General features: G+C 37.6%; 1 protein-coding gene across 17 annotated transcripts in view; it reads left to right on the top strand.

Annotated features, from left to right (window-relative positions):
- Positions 1-21508, top strand: part of CEP112 (centrosomal protein 112) — a 462579-nt gene that overhangs the window by 200617 nt on the left and 240454 nt on the right. For all 17 annotated transcript variants that reach the window (XM_064270872.1, XM_064270863.1, XM_064270864.1 and 14 more), the window contains one exon: positions 3782-3964. In XM_064270872.1, coding sequence (XP_064126942.1) covers positions 3782-3964 — 183 coding nt within the window. The remainder of the gene's footprint in view (positions 1-3781; positions 3965-21508) is intronic.

Here is a 21508-nt window from a genome sequence, read left to right as displayed (position 1 = left end):
TCCTTTCTTCCTTCTTTCCTAGCCAGAGGATAGGACCTCTCTCCCCACTTCCAATGGCTTTGATCCATTCTTATACCAGGTTTATGGAAAACAGATTTTGTTACATTTGGTTACATTTGAAATCATTTTAGTTAGTATTTTGTACCATAATTTATCCTTTTAATACCTTGTAGCACATCCTATCACTTATATAACTTGTATTTCTGGTATTGAAGTTTCTGACAGTGAAGCATGTTATTGAGCTAATGTTAGTCTTCCTTGTATAGTCTATGGAGAGGTAATGATTTTTTCCATCCCTCTTGTATATTTCTTTATAATATTACTAAACGGTGTTCAGGCCATATTTTGCTAGCGCTGATTTCACTATAAAACAACTACCAGGCCTAAAACTATGTATTCCAAGACTTCCTTTGCAGTTGGATGTCTAGCAGCTCCATCTTGGGCTTTCTCAGGGCCTGGAATGTACTCTTGCCCTTGGGCGTCTAACTGGAAAACTCAGTTGGAATGAGGACATCATTTCAGTCTGTGGATGATTTAGGCTGTGACAGGGACCTGCCACTTTCAGGGATCAATTAACTTTACTCTTGAGCTCCAGGTTCAAAGTTGTAGGGGTGGAGGAGGACCTTTATTCATCTCCTGTTTTGACCTACAAAAATGTCAGTTTCCTGTGGGCCAACCTAACAGTTCCTAGGCTCTAAAGACATTTTCTCACCGAAATTCCAGCCACCATGCCCTCAAGTCCTAGCATCTCAGAATACTACCAGATGCTTGCACAGGACAGCTAATCACTTCCATTTTCCCTGAAAGACATACCATTCTGTTTTAATACGTGTAGAGTAGGCACATCCCTAGTATAGTTATCTGGCTTACAGGTCAGTGCTTTTGTAATTAGGCATCTTGAAGGCTACCCTCCTGTGTTACAAGGAACTCTTTAGATGGTCTGAATTAAGCAGGGTCTTTGGGATGGTGCATCCCATTTCCCCGCTAGAGCATATTGTGGGTTCTCGAGCACCTTGACTTAGAGGCATCATAGACCACTTAATATTCATCCTTGTGAATGCTGCATGCTTTTACATCCTCCATATTATCCATAATTTTCCACCTGATGATTGCAGTTAACACCATTAGACATTATTGTTGGTCAAAAAAGGTGTAGTAGTACAAGGTAAAGAAGTTATGCTACTTCATGTTACCTTTGAGATGTGCCCACGAGGACCAAACTGAAAAGTCCAAAGGATTATTTTAACGTTGCCTTTTTACATGGAAGAGGCCAGGGACCAGTAAAACCTTGGATTTTAACACAGACCCACGTCCATGATGACCTTTGTGGTCATGAGTACCATCATCAAGATGCTTCCAGAGCATTCGGGTTTTTCCTCTGAACACTTCCATTTGTCCTGAGAAAACACCTCTGCCAGAAGATGCTGACGGTGAAGAAACCTGGGCAAAGGCCAGAAAGGACCCATAACATCTTGAAGTTGGCCCAGAAGTGCTGGACTAGGCAGATAAGCTTGAGCTCTTTCACTTTAAAAGGCTTCTGTTGCTCACTATCTAACAACCTTGAGATTAAACTAGAGCACTGAGCAATAGGCCTTGGCAGAATAACAAACTAATAATAGTTTATAAACATCTATCTTTAGGTTTGGAAGTCCATTATCATGATTTCATTTTCCTTATATTTAAAAACAAATACACTGGAATTTGGCCAAGGTCATCAATCAGTCTATCAGAACACCTCAAACAACTCAGAGAAAGTTACTGTGGAAGTGTATTATTACTAGAGCCTATAATGAGGCAACGTCATTACTTATGATTTTACTGCTAGTTCTAGTCATGTGTCTTTTCTCGGGAGGAAAATTCTGTAATTCTTCTGCCTCTGTTATTTGTGGTTACTTTTGGTCAGTTGGTTACTTTTCCTTAGCACTGTGAAATATTTTACTTTCTGTCAATTTAAATTGTGTCTATTCTCCCAATTTTTCTGAGGCTGTTGAGATCTCAGTAGAACTTTCTGCCTCGTTCTACTTCTCTCCAGTGTCTTACTCAAATCATTTTAACCAAAATTTATAATTTTATTATAATAATGCTTGGTAGTATAACCCTGAGTAGGAATACGAATAGGCCCAAGAAATAAAAATCTTCCAACTCAATAATTTATACACCAGCTACCTGAAAAAAAAAATGTCGTAGTATCAATACAATTTAAAATTCTCTTTTAACAGATTATAGTTGTGTGAATCGTGGAATAAAACATCGATTTTAAATAATCAAAGAAAATTTCTGTATTGCCTGATATAGTATATTAGAAGAACATTTTTATTTTACTTTTTTCCTGTGTATTGCGAACAGTGGAATAATGTGAGAATAAAGACACCTAAGTGTTAAATAAGCGTTAATTCACTACACTACCACTTTGTTCTTAGATGCAAAATAAATGTTTCCATATTGCTTTATACATTATTTGGTTCTGTTAAGTGTAAGTATTCAAGAGCTTAGTTTACTTTCTTCATCTCCATAATGTAAGAAAAGTGTGAATGGTCAGAAATTTATTTTTGATTTTCCAATTCATTAAAAAAATCACAGTAAGAGAACCTTTTGAAACCTATTTTCTAAAGCAAATTTAATGCATGTTTTAGGGTTCTTGATTTGAAATGAGGGGGTGAGAATTTCAAATTTGAAAAGAAAACCACTTCTGAAATGTAATGCAGCCTGCACGCCAGGAGAAATGAATGCTATAGCTTTAAGATAAGGTAGTCTGGTGAGTCATTGCAGGAAACAAGATCGATTTGGAGCAGGCTCCTACTGTTAGCTTTTTTGAAGATGGATTCTCACGCTGAAAAATAATGCAACATATTCTAGATAACGGCAGTTTTTTGCCCCGAAATCCACCAAAACTGAAGAAAAATCCAAGTGACTGTTCTTAGCAGCTGTGTGGCCTGGAGTTCACTGGGGAAGCTGGCTTCCTGCAGTCCCCTATTCATCACCTGCTTCAAAGACAGCCTGGCTGGCTATAGTTTGCAGGCCAGGTAGGGTGCCATTGTGCACAGTCTGGGAGGATTAGTTTCAAAGCTGCGGCAACCAGGCCCTTGGTCTCAGGCTGCCATTCAGTCTAGCAGGGAGAGGCTAAGACTGGCCAAGGTCACAGTCTCCAGTGTGGAGTGGACTGGGAAAGGATCCTGAGAATAGAATGCTTTTTATGAAATCATGGCGCAAGCTTGCAGCACAGCAGGTGCCCTTCTGCAATACATAACATCTGTTGATGTTGGTATACCGTAGCTGACAACGAGATAATAGACCTTTGAAATTTATCATTTCATTTTTAAAAACACAACTGTATCTACAATAATCCAGATGCGTATTTAGCTCAGATCTTTTTCTTGAAAATTATAAAGAAAACTGACCGATGTAATTGCTGCTCTTTACATGTATATATTTAAGCAAAAAGCAAAGCGTACTGACGATTAACCATTTATAGCCATGCTGATCAGTAATACCCAGATTGTTGGGGAGGAAATACCTAGCATTCATCATAAATTTTTTCCACATTCAGACATTTGTGTCAACAGATTGCAGAAGGATTTACTGACTATGCCCACCTTGTTTGAATATTAGAAGGTTTGGCTGAAATCCCCCCAAAATGTGAGTCCTTCAAGGGTGAGGTAATAATGACGCAAAAATAAAAATTTCCAACTTGGACAAATTAGAGAAAAATTAAGCTGTACATGAGTTGTCATGACGACAAGGATGTTCTGTTGATGAACTGTCCTCCTCATTGTCCAATCAGATAGTAGAGCTGAAGCTGGAGCGTGAGCAGGAGAAGACGCACCTATTACAGCAGCATAACGCAGAGAAGGATAGCCTAGTCCGAGACCATGAACGGGAAATTGAAAACCTGGAAAAACAGCTTCGCGCTGTCAGTGTGGAGCACGAAAATCAAATTCAAGAGTTGAAGAAACGAGATGCACAGGTAATTATCAATAGTATTTGATAAAACGGGTATCTATTTTTTAAAAAAGTCATCAGCATTTAATGTTTTCTTATTGATGCACGCTGTTTGATCATTTGTAAAACTGACATATAAATGTGATTTTTTTGTTTTCTCCCCCCCACCACCTCTGTTTTGGGGATGAATAAGGCTTTAACTAGAAAAACCACAGGTAGCCAGATTAAAAATCCCATGGCGCGCTATAACTTGGCCTCTTTTTTATAATCTTGTCTCAGTTCCTTTCATGATGGATTTTTTTTTTTTTTTTTTTTAAGGTATCTGCCCCTTACCCCTCCCCTCAGCCTTAGCAAATCCCTATGAAATATATCAGGGCTCTCCCTGCTTTTTGTTTTAATCTCGGCAGGTAATAAAGCATGTGTTTTAATATTTGCTTTTCCTTCATAGTATGGCTTTTTTCCCTTAGACTCTATAGTTGATTAGATCACTTAGATGGTAATTGATAGAAATGACTTCAGAGAAGGACTCTTTCCCATCAGGTCTGTTGTTTTTTGCTACACGCACATACACACCCTCTTAGCCTCCATCTCTGTAGTCCCTGTTGGAAGCCATTTGGCAGAATAACCTCCAGCTGTGGTAGCATTTGACTCTTCAAACTTATGGATGAAATGTGCACTGTCAGCATGGAAAATTATCTTTATAAATTTCAGATGAAAAAAAATCTTACTGGGTGTGTATCTCTGTGGTACAATACATTCTTTAGGGTATGTATAATCAAAGGCCTTTAGTGTGTCCTCCTGAGGAGATTGCTGTGAAATTTTATTAGAAAAAGATTTAAGAGGAATTGATAACAATAAAAAGATAATTTTCTTTCCCAATAAAACCCTATCAGATACTAGGTCTAAACACCTCTTTTTCCACTGAAATCAAACCAGACTCTCTACACCACCTCTAAGTTTCTTCCCCTAGGTGTCCTTCCTTCTAAAATAGTGTCATTTTCAAGCAACAAAATAAGCCTTCTATTTGTTGTGATATGTATTTAAACGATTTAACATTGTCTAAACATAAAAATACTCCCAATTTAATAGGATGTTAATTCTTCGAGTGGAGAGCAGGAGGCGGTAAGGGAAAGAACAGGGATTGACTATTTTTAATTTGACCTTGAGTTGTCTTGTACTTTCTGAGAATAACTGGAACAATATAAATATACTCAGTACATGTTGTTTTTTAATTTTTTATCAACAATATTCATTTATAGGAAAACCATTGTCGATTTGTTTTATGGTGGTTTTCTAACTACACAGGTAGTCGTTGCAGTGGCCACGGAACCAGAATTGTCAGGTGGTTCCTGCTAGATTAACATGTCTTACACTTTTGCCGTCAACCTTTTTAAAGCCTTTATAAAATATATGCTAGTCTTTTTGATGTTTAACCATACATTTTATTAAGAATCTTTTCAAACTTATTTTCCCTCAAACATGATGTTAAACCTTACCATTGTCTTCTACAATATGGGATTTGGGTTCTGAATCACTGTAGGGTCTGTGTGCATAGAGGAATTCAATAACTGATACAATAAAATACATTAATTTACATAACATGCTACTACTTTGGCACAGTTGTGAAAAAGCTGACACAAGCGGAGGCCAAATTTAGAGGAAATCTTTGTGATTTTGCGTATTGCCGCATCTGCCATATAGGGTGCGGTTCATCCAATGATAACAAAAGGGAAATTTTAGAACTCTTATGTATAATTAAGCCACACAGATAGTATAATGAAGTTATTAATTGAATTTCTTCCTACTGCAATATTAAGAGGACTGTATAGCCTCTTCAAATGCTGTTCCTGAGGATTTTTTTTTCTTATCTTTTGTGTCTTTCTTGCAACGTTTTATTGATAGCCTATTGCTGTCACGGGAATACCAGTAAGCAATGGAAACTTAGGCTAAATTTATTCTTGATCAAAATAAAATAATTTTCTGTATAAATTATACTTAGCTGTTTTTAGGGAATATATATTTATTAACATTTTGCCAATAAGTTATATTTTATCATATGTACCAAAATGCTAGTAATATTTATTTTTGGTGGTTCATTGAGATTAGGAATTTAATGTTTCCTTCAGGTAAGTTCTAAATTTGTCAAATATATCTTTTCATGATGATGGTACAAATAACCTAATATTTCATACTTTGTAAGTCCTGAATTCCATTCACAAATTAAAAAACAAACAAACAAAAAGATTTTTAATTTTTATTTTAGTTCCAGAGAGAGGCATTTGTTTTACAGTTAGCGTATGGCTGCTCCAGTTTAGCAATGGAAGCCATTTTGTAGAAAGGACTATTTGGAATACAGAAGAGGACCAGTGAAATATCCATCTTGGACACTATGGCTTTGTTTGCTGCTTTTCTTCCATCATATTTTCAAATGAAAACAATATCCTAAACTATTTTTTGCTTTTTTCAAGTAAGTGATATATTTTATAATGATAAGGGAATTATTATTATAAAGCATAGATACCTACCTTAAGGTAAATCATATCAATTAAGAGCTCCATTTTGGTAAATGTGATACATACCTATTACTGGTTAGTTGTCATTCAAACAATTTCTATTTTTTAGAGAAATTATAAGACATGGTAGTCCTACTGAGGACAGTTAAAAGATTTTCTTCATTGTACTTAGTGTACTCAGTTAACTAATTCTATGTGTCTATAGTATTTTTGTCATAGTACTTTGATTTTCAGTGGCAGGATTTTTTATGTGATGATACTTATGTTTGCCAAAATGCACATTAAATATGATTACTTTCATACAAGAAGTTCATGTCTGGTATCTATCTAAGGTCATGATGTTTAAGAAAAAAACATCCAGATCAGCAGAAATCAAAACATATAGAAATCCATAACCTCATTGTCAGATGCTTTTCATTTACCAGGTTCCTCTTATTGAAATTATTTTGGACGGTGACTGGTTGATTCGATTGCATTTTTTAATAAAAGGAAATTTGTAAAAATCATCTAGGACAGCTTCTTTTAACATGGCAGTTCTGTGTTTTGCTTTTGAACAGCAATCTAATGAGAGAATTTCTGCTGTTCATGCTTTTGAATTAGAAGAAAAACAGAACATTGGTTCTTTAATCCTTTAGCTGTCCTTTTAGAACCCTAAACCATTTAGAGATTGCTTGATTTTTTATATTGTTGCTGAAGTGGATGGTGTGTGTCAGTACAGTAGAGACCATTCCATAGAATATTTGCTTTCTGCCCCAAAGGTGGAGTCACTGTCTTAGGACAGCTGTCAGTATAACCTGTTGAGGTAAGACAGATTGGAGGAGTCAGGGTCACGTCAGCAACCACTGTGGACCACAGTCGGTAAAACTGCAAATTAAGGACAGCACATGGAGAGGGTCACCAGAGATACTTTAAACTTAGCATTTACGTGTAGTTAAACATTGCCATCTAAATGCCATTCTTGATTCCCTAAACTGAGAATCATGATTCTAACGTGAATAATTTTTGCATGATAAACTGACAGATTGTCTTGATTTTGCCATATTGATTCACACTGAGAAGCTAAACCTATCATTGATTATAAAATGTAGAATCTGCAGGATTTCTCTTCTGCCAAAAAAAGAAAGTTTTTCTAAATAGAATTCATAATAAGACAATTTTTAAAATTATGTCACAATAACATTATTTTCCATGAATTTGGGCATTTGGCCACAAGATAAAATCTGCATTTATAAACTGGGTGTGTGTATGCATGCAGTGGATCTAACGGTTATTACTCTTCAAAGACTACTCAGAGGGCAGATTTGACAATACGTATGGTCTGAATGGAGACCCTGGGTGCTGCAAATCGTTAGCTGTGCTCAGGGCTAACCGAAAGGTTGGAGGTCTAGTCTACCCAGAGGTTCTTTGGAAGAATGGCTTTTTTTATCTACTTCTGAAAAATCAGTCATTGAAAGCCCCATGGAGCACAGTTCTAAGAAAACTGTCACACACATGGATTTGACATAAGTCAAAGTTTGCTTAATGGCATTTTTTTTTTTTGATAGCCTGAACATTATTGTTACAGCCTATATATGGCCTGTGGACTTCGGTAGCATTTTTCTGTTGATAACCCTTGGTTTTAATTTATTTATATCCAAGCTGCTTTCAGAAAGGATTTGAGGCAGCATTTTGTAAGAAACTTACAGGTAAAATATAACTGAAAAAACAAGCAATAAATGATATTAACTGCGTCAGAAAATCGATACTAAAAATTATGCCGTATCATTAAGTACAAGTTTTAGCTCTGAGCTTACCTAGAAGCCACAGCAAAGAGGGAAACATGATGCCTATCTAATTAACTAATGATAGAAGTCATACTAGTTCTCTTGTTTTAATAGCCCTGAGTTCTGAGAGAAATTTGTGATATGAGACTTAATATAAAGAACTGACCAACACTTCTGATGATGTTCTTTATATGTTAAAACATTTGGAAATCAGGTGTGAAAAGCTTAGGTTCTTTAAATACCTTCATAAATATGTAACTGGCAGATTTTATTTTTTAAGATTTTATTGTGCTTTAGGTGAAAGTTTACATCTCAATTTAGTTTCTTATTCAAAGATGTATGCCCAAATTGTTTTGTAACATTGATTGCAATTCCTGTGATGTGTCGGCACCCCCCCCCCGCCCCCGCCCAGTACCCCATACCCATTCATCTGCTTTTCCTGTCCCTTCCTGCCTTCTTTGCTTTCGGGTAAGTGTTGCTCATTTGGTCTTATATACTTGATTGAACTAAGATGCATGTTCCTCACATCTGTTATGGTTTGTTTTATAGGCCTGTCTAACCTTTGCTTGAAAGGTGGACTTTAGGAGTGGCTTCAGTTGAGTTAGCAGGGTGTCTGGGAGCCAGCAGATTTTATTTTAATGTGTTACATTTCATTTTAATTTATTGAGGATACTATTATTATCAAATAACCAAACAAAGCTGCTTCGGAAGACCCAATGTTATAGATATTATGAATCAAAATATGTTTTAAGACACAGACCTAGCAAATTTTAGTCCTCTTACGATATCACTGTTCAGGAACATTTGCAAATTGCCTTTTCTTGAACAAGTAAAAGTCGGAAACACGGCTGAGAGTGGAAGTAGCCTAGAAGTTAACACCCTGACGTTAAATTCCAACTGTGTTACTGTCTTTCTTATACCTGATTCTCTTGTCCCCCGGATTTATAATATGAAAAGCTATAAGAAATAACAAAACCAAGTAGTAATTCAGTCCAGGAGTAGAAGATACACGTACTCACACTAAAATGGCTCATATTCTGCCTGTATAACCAAAATAATATTTTATCACCAATATTTACTCATTAATATCGTTTACTAGGTTCTGAGATGGTAAATATTCTGATAGCTTTGGGTCGGACTGGACTGATCGCTTAGAAAAGCCAAATATATAAATAATATATAAATATATAAATGATATTTTCCTCCAGTATCACAGGGCTGTTGCTGTTAGTATAACCCTGCTTTTTGTCCCCACTTTTCCCTGGTGACACTCCTAGTCACATAAGAGTGGTTGCCGGTAGTCTGGCTGTCTGTACACGGCACTTTGATATTATCCCCTGATAGACTCGTTATTTGTATTAGACGGAAGAGTGGAATTAAGTGTGTTTTAAGTTCTTAGTGAGTTTTGCTGCAGTGTACAAACTTTAATGTCAGACATTAGAAGAGTTGGTGGGAAAACATCTTTAACATTTTGCTATTAATTTGCAACGGTGCCCTGGTGGTGTAGTGGTTAAGAGCTCGGCTGCTAACCAAAAGGTCGGCAGTTCAGATCCACCGGCTGCTCCTAGGAAACCTTATGGGGCAGTTCGACTCTGTCCTCTAGGGTTGCTATGAGTCGGAGCCAATGTGACAGCACAGAACAGCAACATTATTTTGCAGAGAGAAAACAGGACTTTTTCAGTGTACTTGTGATAAAAACCATACATTGTAATTGTCAATTTATTTTCTTTAGATGTAAAGAAAACTGTTTTGTTTATAGTTTAAGTGCTGTATTTAAAATATCCCAAGAACATTCTGTGTACACTTAAAACATATATAGGCCATTTTTAGAAACTCGTGGGGAAATGCAGTGTTCCCTGACATTGAAAGCCTAGATCATACAGAATTTTCCTAATAGTGAGGGCAAAAATCCTTCTTACATTTTGACATAAATTATTGATAAAAAGGTCTCGTTCTATTGGTATCCAGTGGTGGTATATCTAGTACGTTACATATAAACTTAATGATATGTTTATGTTACATATATATTATATATTAGTGTATATAAGAGTACTATTTCTTATGTACTTAATTAGGAGAAAACATAGGGAAAATGCTCTTTCAAGAACAGCTTGTATTTTTATATGTCACTAGCTTTCTTTTTTTATTATAATTCTAAAATTCTGTAATCATTTTCTTCCTACAAGTACTGAAGTAGCACTATATACCTATCATTAAACTACTATAGATAATTCAACTTGGCCCTCATTGTGGAGAAAATTATATTAAGCTTAAAAAACAAAAATACTGTCTGAAACAAGGAAATTAATTTCTCTAAGAATGATCCATTTGCAGAAGTGTTACATACACAGTGTATCTTCAGTCCTGTGCATATTTTTTATAATGTGGCAGTTACCATGGAAACCACATTCTATGGTTTGTAGTCCACTTTTAGATAGAGTCTTCCTTTTAAAGGCAAACCTTTAAATGATAACAAAGAATTACCTTTGATTTAGCAACTTAGCACCAGTTAACGAAGATTGCTTTAAAATCTGTCTTTTGTTATTATACGCAATGGATTTCTTTAACAATAGTAAAATTGCTCTTGAAGAAGAGGTAATTAAATGCTGGAAGTATTTAGAGGGGGAGTATGATGTGAGTACTCTGCAGTGGTGAAAATTGGCAAGACAAGTCTGTATACAGTGTGTTGTGCCAGCTACAGAGCTTTCAGCTATATCAAGTGTACACGTATTCAGCAATAACATAGTCAGATTAGGTAATCTAAAGAGATGACCAAATCCCATATTTTTCAATTTACAGATAAGAGACCTATGGTTCAAGGACATTATCTTGCCCAGTGTCACAGAACTAGCAAACCAGGGCTGCTTAATCTAAATTAAATTCAGTGATCTTTGTTTCCAGCTCAGCCTTTCTCCAAGAAAGATTTTAGGTTTGGGGAGGGGTTTGGACATGGCAGAAAAGGAGTAGGATTGTATATGAATCTCTACGTATCAAGGGAAAGAGACACCCGTACTCTTTGTTCTCCATGCTGAGATTCTCATAACAATTTGCATTCTGCCAGTGACGTTGCTACAAAGTCATAATTGAATAATGCTGTTTGAATTCCAGTTTTAGTAAGCAGCACCTTCTAGAACAACACTGAATTTTTATGCTTGTGTGTTTCCCAAAAGCAGCAGCAGCAACAAATATTTATTGTATGCTTTCCATGTGCCAAGCTCTCTGCGAGGACATTTACATAGCAGTACCTCATTCAACACTTCAAACATCCTATGAGGATTAACTTTCTATTTGGAAACTCTGTTTCCACCTCTTACCTGGGTCAGAAGGAAACTGCATACATTTCCGTTTTATCAATGAGAAAACATTCAGAAAGCCTACGTGCCTAGAATTACATAGCCAGTGGTGCAGCTGGGACTCATGGTAAAGCCCCCTGCCCCATATGCCTGCTATGTATGAGCTTGTTGTCTCTAAATTTTATTTATTCCACACAAACCTATTATATCTTCAGTTGTGGGTTTTCAGTAGATTACTAGATCTTAAATACTGATACCCAGAACTCAGACTATGTAAATCCGTATCAGGTGGTAGACAGTACTTTCAGTCTTTCTCCAAAGTCATAAGTCATGGCTCTGTCTCTATTCTTGGATAAATTTAACCCTGAGGAGATAAGGATTTCCTGATATTTTGTGTGGAATATAGTTCTTTCTCACAGATTTCAAAATTTGTGTAATGGGAAGATGAATTAGGTTTTGAAATGGATTCTTTTTTGGTTTTAACGTTATTACTGAAATTAGATGTGTTCACACTTAGAGTCCAGGAAGTTTTTTTTTTTTTACTCAGTGGGGCCTACCAGTCTCCAGAAAAATTGCTTAGGAATTTACAGTTAGTATTGGTGAAGTAGGAAACCTGGTAGCAGAGTGGTTAAGAGTTATGTCTACTAACCAAAAGGTCAGCAGTTCTGCTCTGAATCCACCAGGTGCTCCTTGGAAACCATATGGGGCAGTTCTGCTCTGTCCTACAGGGTCACTATGAGTCAGAATCGACTCGATGGCAACGGGTTTGTTTTTTGGTTTATTGGTGAAGTATGGTTTGTTGTGAATGGCTAATGGTGGGTCTCTTATATTCACATAGTATTTTAGAATATTACATATGAGCCATTCATTTTATGGAATGAATTTTTAAACCTCAAAGAATTCAATGTTAGTATTTTTTTTCCCCCTAAAGGAACCCAAATAAGGACTTTGTTTTAATTTCTCCTGTTGTGTGGTAACAGCTAGTCAAAACTTTTAAGAAATGGGCTCAAGAGGGTTTACTAAGTTCAAAATGGTTTAATAAGTTCAAACCAGGAGATCGTCCTGACAAATACAAGGTGTAATTAGAAAATATATTTCTTTTAGAACCCTCAAAAAAAATTTATGTCATGCAGTTTTGGCTCAATTCTAGAGCTATTTTGGTCAAAATAAAATTTAAGGTAATTAAAAAAAAAAAAACCCAGAGATAAATCACTGTTCCACATACCGAATGTCATTTCCATTGACATAAGGAAAAATGCCTTCAGTTATTTTTGCATATTGCTCTTTCTTCTCCTCTTCACCTCTGCCTCGAATGAAATTACTAAGAATGTTGGCAGAAATTACCTCTGAGGAAATATTGGATGAATAACTCTTCTTCCTTGATGTCTTGGAGAAGTCATTTATGGGTTTCTGACTCAGTCAGTTCTGTAAGAGACATCCCTGATGTCTTCATTTGTATATTTGAGGTAATTTTTGTGTGACAGAGAGGTTGAAGCCAAAGTGCAAGAAATGATTGGCAAAATGATGATATCATGAAATGTTCAAAGAGTTGGCAAATTGAAGCTTATTAAACTGTCATTTTGTCTTCCATTCAGTACTAATTGGAATCATGCCTAGTTGCATGAAATGAGAAATATTTAACACCTGAGCATTTTTCATGACAGAAATTGATGTCAGGGGGACCCTAAACTCCTATTTGAGGAGGAAAGCAAGGCATTACATGAAAATAATAGTCTGTTTTCAAACTACTTTAATATTAATGGACAGAAAATATTTGAAAAATGTCATCATTAGGCAGAAGCTTTTAGATAATAAAAATTGGCCTTATGGCTCTTACCTTTTAAGGTTTTACAGAATATTGAGTTCAAAAAGCATTGAAATTAGTGGGTTAGTGTGAAACTTGGAACTAATGTTTTCAATTGAAACAAATATTAAAATTCAGTGCAAATTATTTTTTTTACTTGTTTTATTACTTTTTTAAACTACCTAATGTCTTGACTACTTTTGGATATTAGTACACTAGGAGTTTGCGAAAGATGACGATAAATCAGAAAGAAACAATACACAATGAGACTTCTGGAGTTTGAAAACGTGTGTGATTTTTCCAGTTCGTTTTCATTGGTTTTGCTTAGGCATGAAATCAGGGCCTGACAGTGTTAGTAACGTTTGAAGATGAGTTATTGGTGTCCTCAGAGAGTGAAGTTGGCTGAACTACGTGGCCTGAATCTGGTCTCTCCCCTTGTTCCTAGGGGCAGTTTCAGTGTAGCACTAGTCTGGAGGCACGTACGTGTCCCCCTCCCACTGGCGCTGTTGTTCACCCCCTCTGTGGTGTGTTGCAGGGAAGCTTGCAGTAAACAGGGAGCCAACAGCCAGGCCCAGCGTCTCAGAGTAAGGGAATTTTCCAGTGGGAAGGCTTGGAAGTTGCAGGTCTTTGAAAAGGTTAAAACTAAACTAACGATTCATTTATCTTAAATGTTCCTTAAGTTAGTATTATTAATGAAACAAACCCCAGCTCCTTAGAGTCAGGTACGACCTTGTTTATTTTCATATTGGCAAGATGTCATTTAAGGTACAAAATGCACGTGTTCACCAAATGCTTCCTGAAAAGCTATTTTTTGTAATGCAAATGTTATTCTCACTTATTGTGCAAATTATACAATAACTCCAGTTATAGTGAGGTTGGCATGTGCAACAAGAGAAGTGGAGTGTGAGGGCCAAAAATTTTCTCTTCTTGAGTTATTCAGAAATGACTGCCAACTCTGTCATTATACAAAAGTCATGAATTCAAGAAGTACTGTGTGCTCCTGGCTTGTCTGTTGAAGTTGATCCTGACCGTGCATGTGATGGTCCAGACTGTGGCTGAAGCGTGGAAATGCGTTCTTGTACTTTCACCTCTGTAATCATTTCTAGTGACATAGAAAAATCACCAACCATTGCCATGGAGTTGGTGTGCCTTTAAAAAAAAAAAAATTCAATTCAGAAATAATAGTAAAGTGATTGTGCTTATGAAAATCATAACTATTTTGGTTGCTTTTTGAAATCTCATTGTTTCAGACTGATGTTGACAGAACAGAACTATGTTACTTGAAAGTTTATAACTGTGACTCCTCAGATTATATATATTGAAAGTTTATTTCCATATAAAATTTCATGATCTTTGAAAATTAGACAAAAGTATGTATGTGAATAGACTTTCTCCAACTTGATTCATTCATTCAATAAAGAATTTTTGAGTGCCTATTTAATGCCAGGACCCAGGGCTGGACTGCATAGAAGTGACCTTTATATCCCTGGTATATGTGAGTGTTGCCCAGAGGTTGTATAGGGCACAACTCAAAGGCCATAAATGGGTTCCCACACTGGCTACAGCAAAGAACAAGGGAGACGAGTACTCTGCTCTGAATGAACTTACACTTGAAAGAGGGAGGGCAGATGTAATACACAAAAACAAATACACACACACACAAAAATATATATTAAATAGCAGTAACTGGTTGTTAGAGAATTAAAATTGGGTGATATTACACAGTGACCAAGTGTTAGTTGGTCATCAGAGAAGACCTCTCCAAAGAAGAGACATCTAAACTGAGATCTGATTGATGAAAAGGCAGGCAGACTGAGGGAATAATTGGTGGGACAGTAAGCCTGGTATATTCAAGAAATGAGGGAGGAGGCCAGTGTGGCATGAGCAAAGTGGGCACGGGGAAGGGCAGCAGGTAATAAGGTTGGAAAACAGGCCCAGGGGCTTTTAAGCCCTGGTGCAGAGTTTGGATCTGATTTCACATGTGACAGGAAGACAGTTAGAGGCTTTTAAGCAGCAAGGGGGCACCACCTGATTCATATTTTTAAAAGATCCCTGGCTGCTGTGTATAGTTCTGGGTATGTTTGTACCTCATATGTATTGGAGCCAATAGGACGTACTGAATGGACTCAGAGTGGGGAGCGAGAGAAAGAAGAACTAAGGGTAACTCCTGGAGTTCGGGTTTGAGCAACTAGATAGATGGTGGTGTCAAATATGAGGAGGATTGGGAGGGAACAAAAACAAAAGCAAGAGTTATGGTGTTGCCAGTCAATGTCTGAGCTACATCCTAAATGTCCAGACGGAAGTGTATCAGGCAGGGAGTTTGATATGCAGGTCAAGATTCAATCTCTACCAATTACTATGTCTGTAAACCTGGGTAAGTCACTTACTATGTCTGATCATTTTCTATATCTGTAATATTTGTTCATTCATGTAGTGGCATTCATTGAGCTCCCACTATGTGCCAGGCACTATGCTAAAACCTGGGAATATTCAAAATGGAAGTGTCCTTGCCTTCCAGTTTATAATCCGTGGGAGGACAGAGAGGGTCAGGAGAGATGGTCCTAAAAGGTTGCATAAAGGAGATGTCATATACATTGAATATTTAAAATGAGTAGAAATTCACCATGCAAATTAAAGTGGGAAAAACATCATAAACAGGAGGAGTACCATGATTAATATTTGGAGAACACTTTATACCATGTTGAGCCTGGACTGGATCCTGTTGACCCAAGGCCTCCAATCTGGAGTTTGTACTGCTCTTCTGTGTTTCATTTCTATCTCTGCAATGTTTCTTCCAGCTCTTCACTTCATTGTCTTTCTTGTAAAATTTATTACCCTTTTTGGTGATTAATACAGCATTCTCCAGATGAAATACTTTAGGATATAGGACATACGCAGTACTGGAAGTGCTCACTCATCTATGCCAAGAGATTTGGAAGATAGCTACCTGGCCAGCCAACCGGAAGAGATCCGTATCTGTGCCCATTCCAAAGAAAGGTGATCCATCAGAATATGGAAGTTATCGAACAATATCATTAGTATCACATGCAAGTAAAATTTTCCTGAAGACCATTCAAAAACGGTTGCAGCAGTACATGGACATGGAACTGCCAGAAAGTCAAGCTAGGTCCAGAAGAGGATATGAAAGGGGGGATATCATTGCTGATGTCAGATGGATCTTGGCTGAAAGCAGACAACACCAGAAAGAAGTTTACCAGTGTTTTATTGACTATGCAAAGGCATTTGACTGTTTGACTCATAACAAATTATGGATAACATCGTGAAGAATAGAAATTCCAGGGCACTTAATTGTGCTCATGAGAACCTGTACGTAGACCAAGAGGCAGTCGTTCTAATAGAACAGGAGGTACTGTGTGGTTTAAAATCAGGAAAGGGTTGTATCCTTTCCCCATACCTATTCAATCTGTATGCTGAGCCAATAATCCAAGAAGCTGGACTATATGAAGTAGAAAGCGGCATCGGAATTGGAGGAAGGCTCATTAACAATATGGAGATAACACAACCTTGCTTGCTTAAAGTGAAAAGGACTTGAAGTACTTACCGACGAAGATCAAAGCCTACAGCCTTTAGTTTGAATTACACCTCAACATAAAGAAAACAAAAACCCTCACAAACGGACCAATAAGCAACATCATGATAAACAGAGAAAACATTGAAGTTATCAAGGATTTCATTTTACTTGGATCCACAATCAATGCCCATGGAAGCAGCAGTTAAGAAACCAAATGACATATTGCATTGGGCAAATCTGCAAAAGACTTCTTTAAAGTGTTAAAAAGCGAGGATGTCACTTTGAGGACTAAGGCGGGCCTGACCTAAGCCATGGTATTTTCATTTGCTTCATATGCACGTGAAAACTGGACAGTGAATAAGGAAGACCGAAGAAGAATTGATACCTTTTAATTATGGTGTTGGCGAAGAATATAAAATATACTGTGAGCTGCCAGAAGAATGAGCAAGTCTGTCTTGGAAGAAGTATAGCCAGAGTGTTCCTTAGAAGCAAGGATGGCAAGACTTCGTCTCAGTCGCTGAAAGGGACATCATGCTTGATAAAGTAGAGGGCCAGTGAAAAAGTGGAAGACCCTCGATAAGATGGATTGGCAGAGTGGCTACAACAACGGATTCAAACGTGCAGATGGCAGAGGACTGGGCGGTATTTTTGTTCTGTTGTACTCAGGGTTGCTGTGAGTCAGAACTGACTTGATGACACCTAACAACAACAATATAGGAAGAAAAAAATTAAAACTTCTACAGGTAGCCCCCAACTTAGGATGGGGTTCCTTCCTGACCACTCTGTCCTAAGCCTGTTCTTACGTAAGTCAAATACCTTATTTTTTTTTTCTTGTAGTTTTCATTATTATTATCTTTATAAATCCGATCTTTGTCTTTGCAGGTTGAAAACACTACATGTAAACTTAAAGATATTTTAATGCATTCTTTTATACATATATATTACTAATGATACTGAAAAACCAAACCTGTTGCCATTGAGTCATTTCTGACTCATAGCGGCCCTATGGGACAGAGTGTATGTCCAGTAAGCCTGGTTTTAACACACTACTATAATAAAAAATTTTATTTTTTTTTAAATAAAAAAAAAATTTTTTTTTTTTTTTTTTGTTATTATAGTAGTGTGTTAAAATTCATACATACATACACTGGGTTTCATGCACCATGTTTTTAATGATAGGAGTGTACAATAAAAAAGTTTAGAGACCATAGCTGTCAAAAAACAGAAGTCACTGAAGAATTTTAAGCAAAGAATTAAGAACTGGAAGGCAGTGAAATTTGAGGCATGCTGCCTAATTAGGAGTCATCCAAGTGAGAGATGATGAGGGCCTCAGCTAAGACACTGACAGTGGGAAAGTTGATGTGGCAGTTAGGGGCCAAAGGAGCCCCAGGGTTATAGTTCGAGGTGTTACCGAACGTTTAGGCATAGATGCCACTTAAGCAACTGAGAGACAGGGCTAGAGTTGAAAATTGAGCTCTCCATTAGACATAGAAATTTGAGAGTCATCAACATGGATGAAAATGGATGCCAAGGGTGAAGATAAGATCCCCTTGAGGAGAGGGGATAGAATGAGGACAGAAGACACCCAGTGCTTAAAGAGAAGATGGAGAAAATAGAGCTAGACAAGAAGACTGAGAAAAGCAGATCCAGGAGATAGGAAGAGAACCAAGAAAAAGTGGTATTTCACAACCCAGGAAGAAAAAAAATAACAATGATACCTAATCCCTGGATTGTTGTAAGAATTTAACATGGGCAGGTATTTTTGAATAGCCTTAGGAATGGTTATTTTTTTCAAGTTGCGAACGGTGGTCATGTAACAGAAGTGGAATACTGTGCCAAGTCAACAAGAGTCTATGAAATCTGATTGCACACAGCAATGTTTTGCAGCCGGACCTGGACTTTGAAATCAGATAGTCCAGGTCAGGGGTGGAAAGTGAGACTTAGATAAATGAAATGACCTGGGCAGTTAGTGAGAGTGAGGCATGACTTGCAGACAGCACTAAACCAGGCTTGCTGGACATACAGCCCAGTGCCTCCAGTCCCCCTTTTGCTTCTGAGAGCAGTTGGGTTTCAGATCCACAGAGAGCTTTCCCAGGGTTGGGTACTAAGGAAGTTTTCATGCCTCACCTAGAGAAGCAGGAATTGATTGCCAGGATCACCCAATGAAGCACAAACTCAATTCTGAGAGAAAAAGAGAACAGATTTTGCTTGGCCTGTAGGGTCGCTATGAGTTGGAATCGACTTGACGGCACTGGGTTTGGTTTGGTTTGGTATGTAAGAACCAAGAGTTTAAGGAGCTGAGATCAGAGTGAGATAATTTCTAGCATCAGCCAAGGGAGATCAGGAGATCCAGTAGATTCTCAGACTGAGTCACTTGCCTGTGAGAGAGCTCCCACTTCAGAATATTCTGCCAAACTGCCTAGAATCTACCAGTTACATTGCTTGAAATACCTCTGAATAGAATTTGTCTGGGCTGGTTAACGTTCTTTCCCTTGCTTCCCTTTTCTTTATTTTAATTTAATAAATTTCCCTTGAATAGTTAACTCATACATGCATTTTGAAATTCAAAATGGATAAATAAAGATACACAGTAAAATGAAGATTTGAGTAAGTCATGAACACTAAAAATTCAAATGATTAATATTACATGGTAAAAACAACAAATGATTACTTTTAAGATAAACGTCCTGCTCCAAAGATTCCTTCATCTATCTCTGTTCATTCATCATTTATTGAATACCTTCCTGAACCAGTCCTTATACTGAGAGGAGGTATACAAAAACAAAAGTCCTCCCCTGGGAGGGTTCACAGTTTTGCCAGGCAGCTCAGCAAATGGACAGAGCATTACAAATGAGATCATTGCTGTTATCTGCCCTGTACCCTCAGTCAGAAGATGGGGTGTGCCTGAAGGAACCAGGAATCTTCAAAGAAGAGGAGATCTGAGCTAGAGAGGAAAAGAACTGTCATAGACACATTAGTGTGATCTTGTTACTAATTTGGTTCCTCTCATCTAGCTGAAATCCACTATGCTGAAGAAATGGGCTTTTTGATGGTATAGAATTCAAAAGGAGAGGAAGAGGAATATTGCAGGAAGATAACTTCCTGGTGGGATGACATAAAGGAGTCATAGAAGATTTGGACATCTGGTGGGAAGAAAGGGCAAGAAAAAGAGTTCAGAGTGCAGACGAGGTAGGAAGATGCTTAAGGCAAACTTCCCCTGCTTTGGAATTGTGCCTAGGGTTAGTAATGCCGACAAGATAACCACCTAGAGACCTAAAAGGGGAAGCAGCACCTCCCTTTGGAAAATAGATCCCAAGATGCCCCTGTCCTCCTAGAGCACCTGGTGGCAGGGTGAGAGGATTGCAAGTCAGCTACTTTAGGGTCTGGTTGTAGCCTCCAGCTGAGAGATCTCTTTCTGCTGCTGTCTCCTCCTCTGATATCCCAGGTCTGTTGCTGATTCTACTGGGAATGTTATTCCCTCTCTTGCACCCCAGCCCTGGTTCTCTAAATCTTGATATATTCTGTGGCATTACCCTCACAATCTTTATGAATATTACCCATAATTCTCTAGTGAGTAGTAACAAGAAAAGGTACCCCATCTGCCGAGCTGCCTCCATGGGTGCCCTTGCAGGGCTGAACTAAAGATTAGCTGCCAGAAGCAAACAAGGTGGATACCTGAGGGTTTGATCAGCCATGGCCATGCAAGATTCCAGTGGAAGGAAAGGAACAGTACTTGAGAGCTATTGGACTGGAACAGCAGGAAATTTCAGTATCCACTTTATTCTTTAAAATGAGTATTTTCATTAAAATACAATTGTTGTTGTTGCGTATAGACATATATATAAAAACTTTCAACTAGAAATGACCTAACTTAATTTTTCTGTGTTTCATTTAGTTTGAGGAAGGGAATGAAGTACAAAACTACATGCTAAGCACTCTCACATGCTTTCTGGGAGGTGATAGGTACTACCTCACTTTTAACAGAAGGGGAGACAGATCCAAGCCATGCAGCTCCTAAGTGAAAGGACTGGGATTTGAACCCACATCTGTGTGGCTCCAAAGCCCATGACCACTCTCTCCCCTGCACCTCATCATGGATTTACGTTACAGGCACACCCGTTGGTGGGGTACCTTTTCTTGTTACTACTCTCTAGAGAATTGTGATTGACATTCAGGAAGATTGTGAGGGTAACTCCACAGAATAAATCAAATTGACATGTCAGAACGATTTAGAAGGGCAAATAGTTGGGGGATGCTCTAAACCCCTCCCCCAAATCCTAGCAAAATGTGCCCCAGCATTGTACAGAGCATATTACAGCTTGTTCTTTTTGAGTAGGCATTAATGTCAGAGTATAGTCATGGCTGCGATTTTTTTTCCCCTAAGCAACTCTTCTGAACTCTATGGCAGCCCATGGTTGTTGAGGTTGAACTCAGGAATGTTTTTAAACATTAATTTGGTTTGACATGACTTGGTGCACAAATTAATTATTCAGGCACATATTGTTCCATGTACATGAAAAGAACGAAACTAGTGAATTGCATTCTGACTACCACATGCGGATGGCAATGTTACTAGCAATCAGGCTATTAAAGAACAAAAGCTGGGAACGTATAGGAACTCTGAATTTGGCCAGTCCCACAACATTAACATAAATATGTGAAGC

The sequence above is a fragment of the Loxodonta africana genome, chromosome 18 (assembly GCF_030014295.1).
Source record: "Loxodonta africana isolate mLoxAfr1 chromosome 18, mLoxAfr1.hap2, whole genome shotgun sequence".
Taxonomy (NCBI): domain Eukaryota; kingdom Metazoa; phylum Chordata; class Mammalia; order Proboscidea; family Elephantidae; genus Loxodonta; species Loxodonta africana.
Note: the sequence above shows the minus strand (reverse complement) of the source record. Positions and strands in the feature narration are given on the sequence as shown.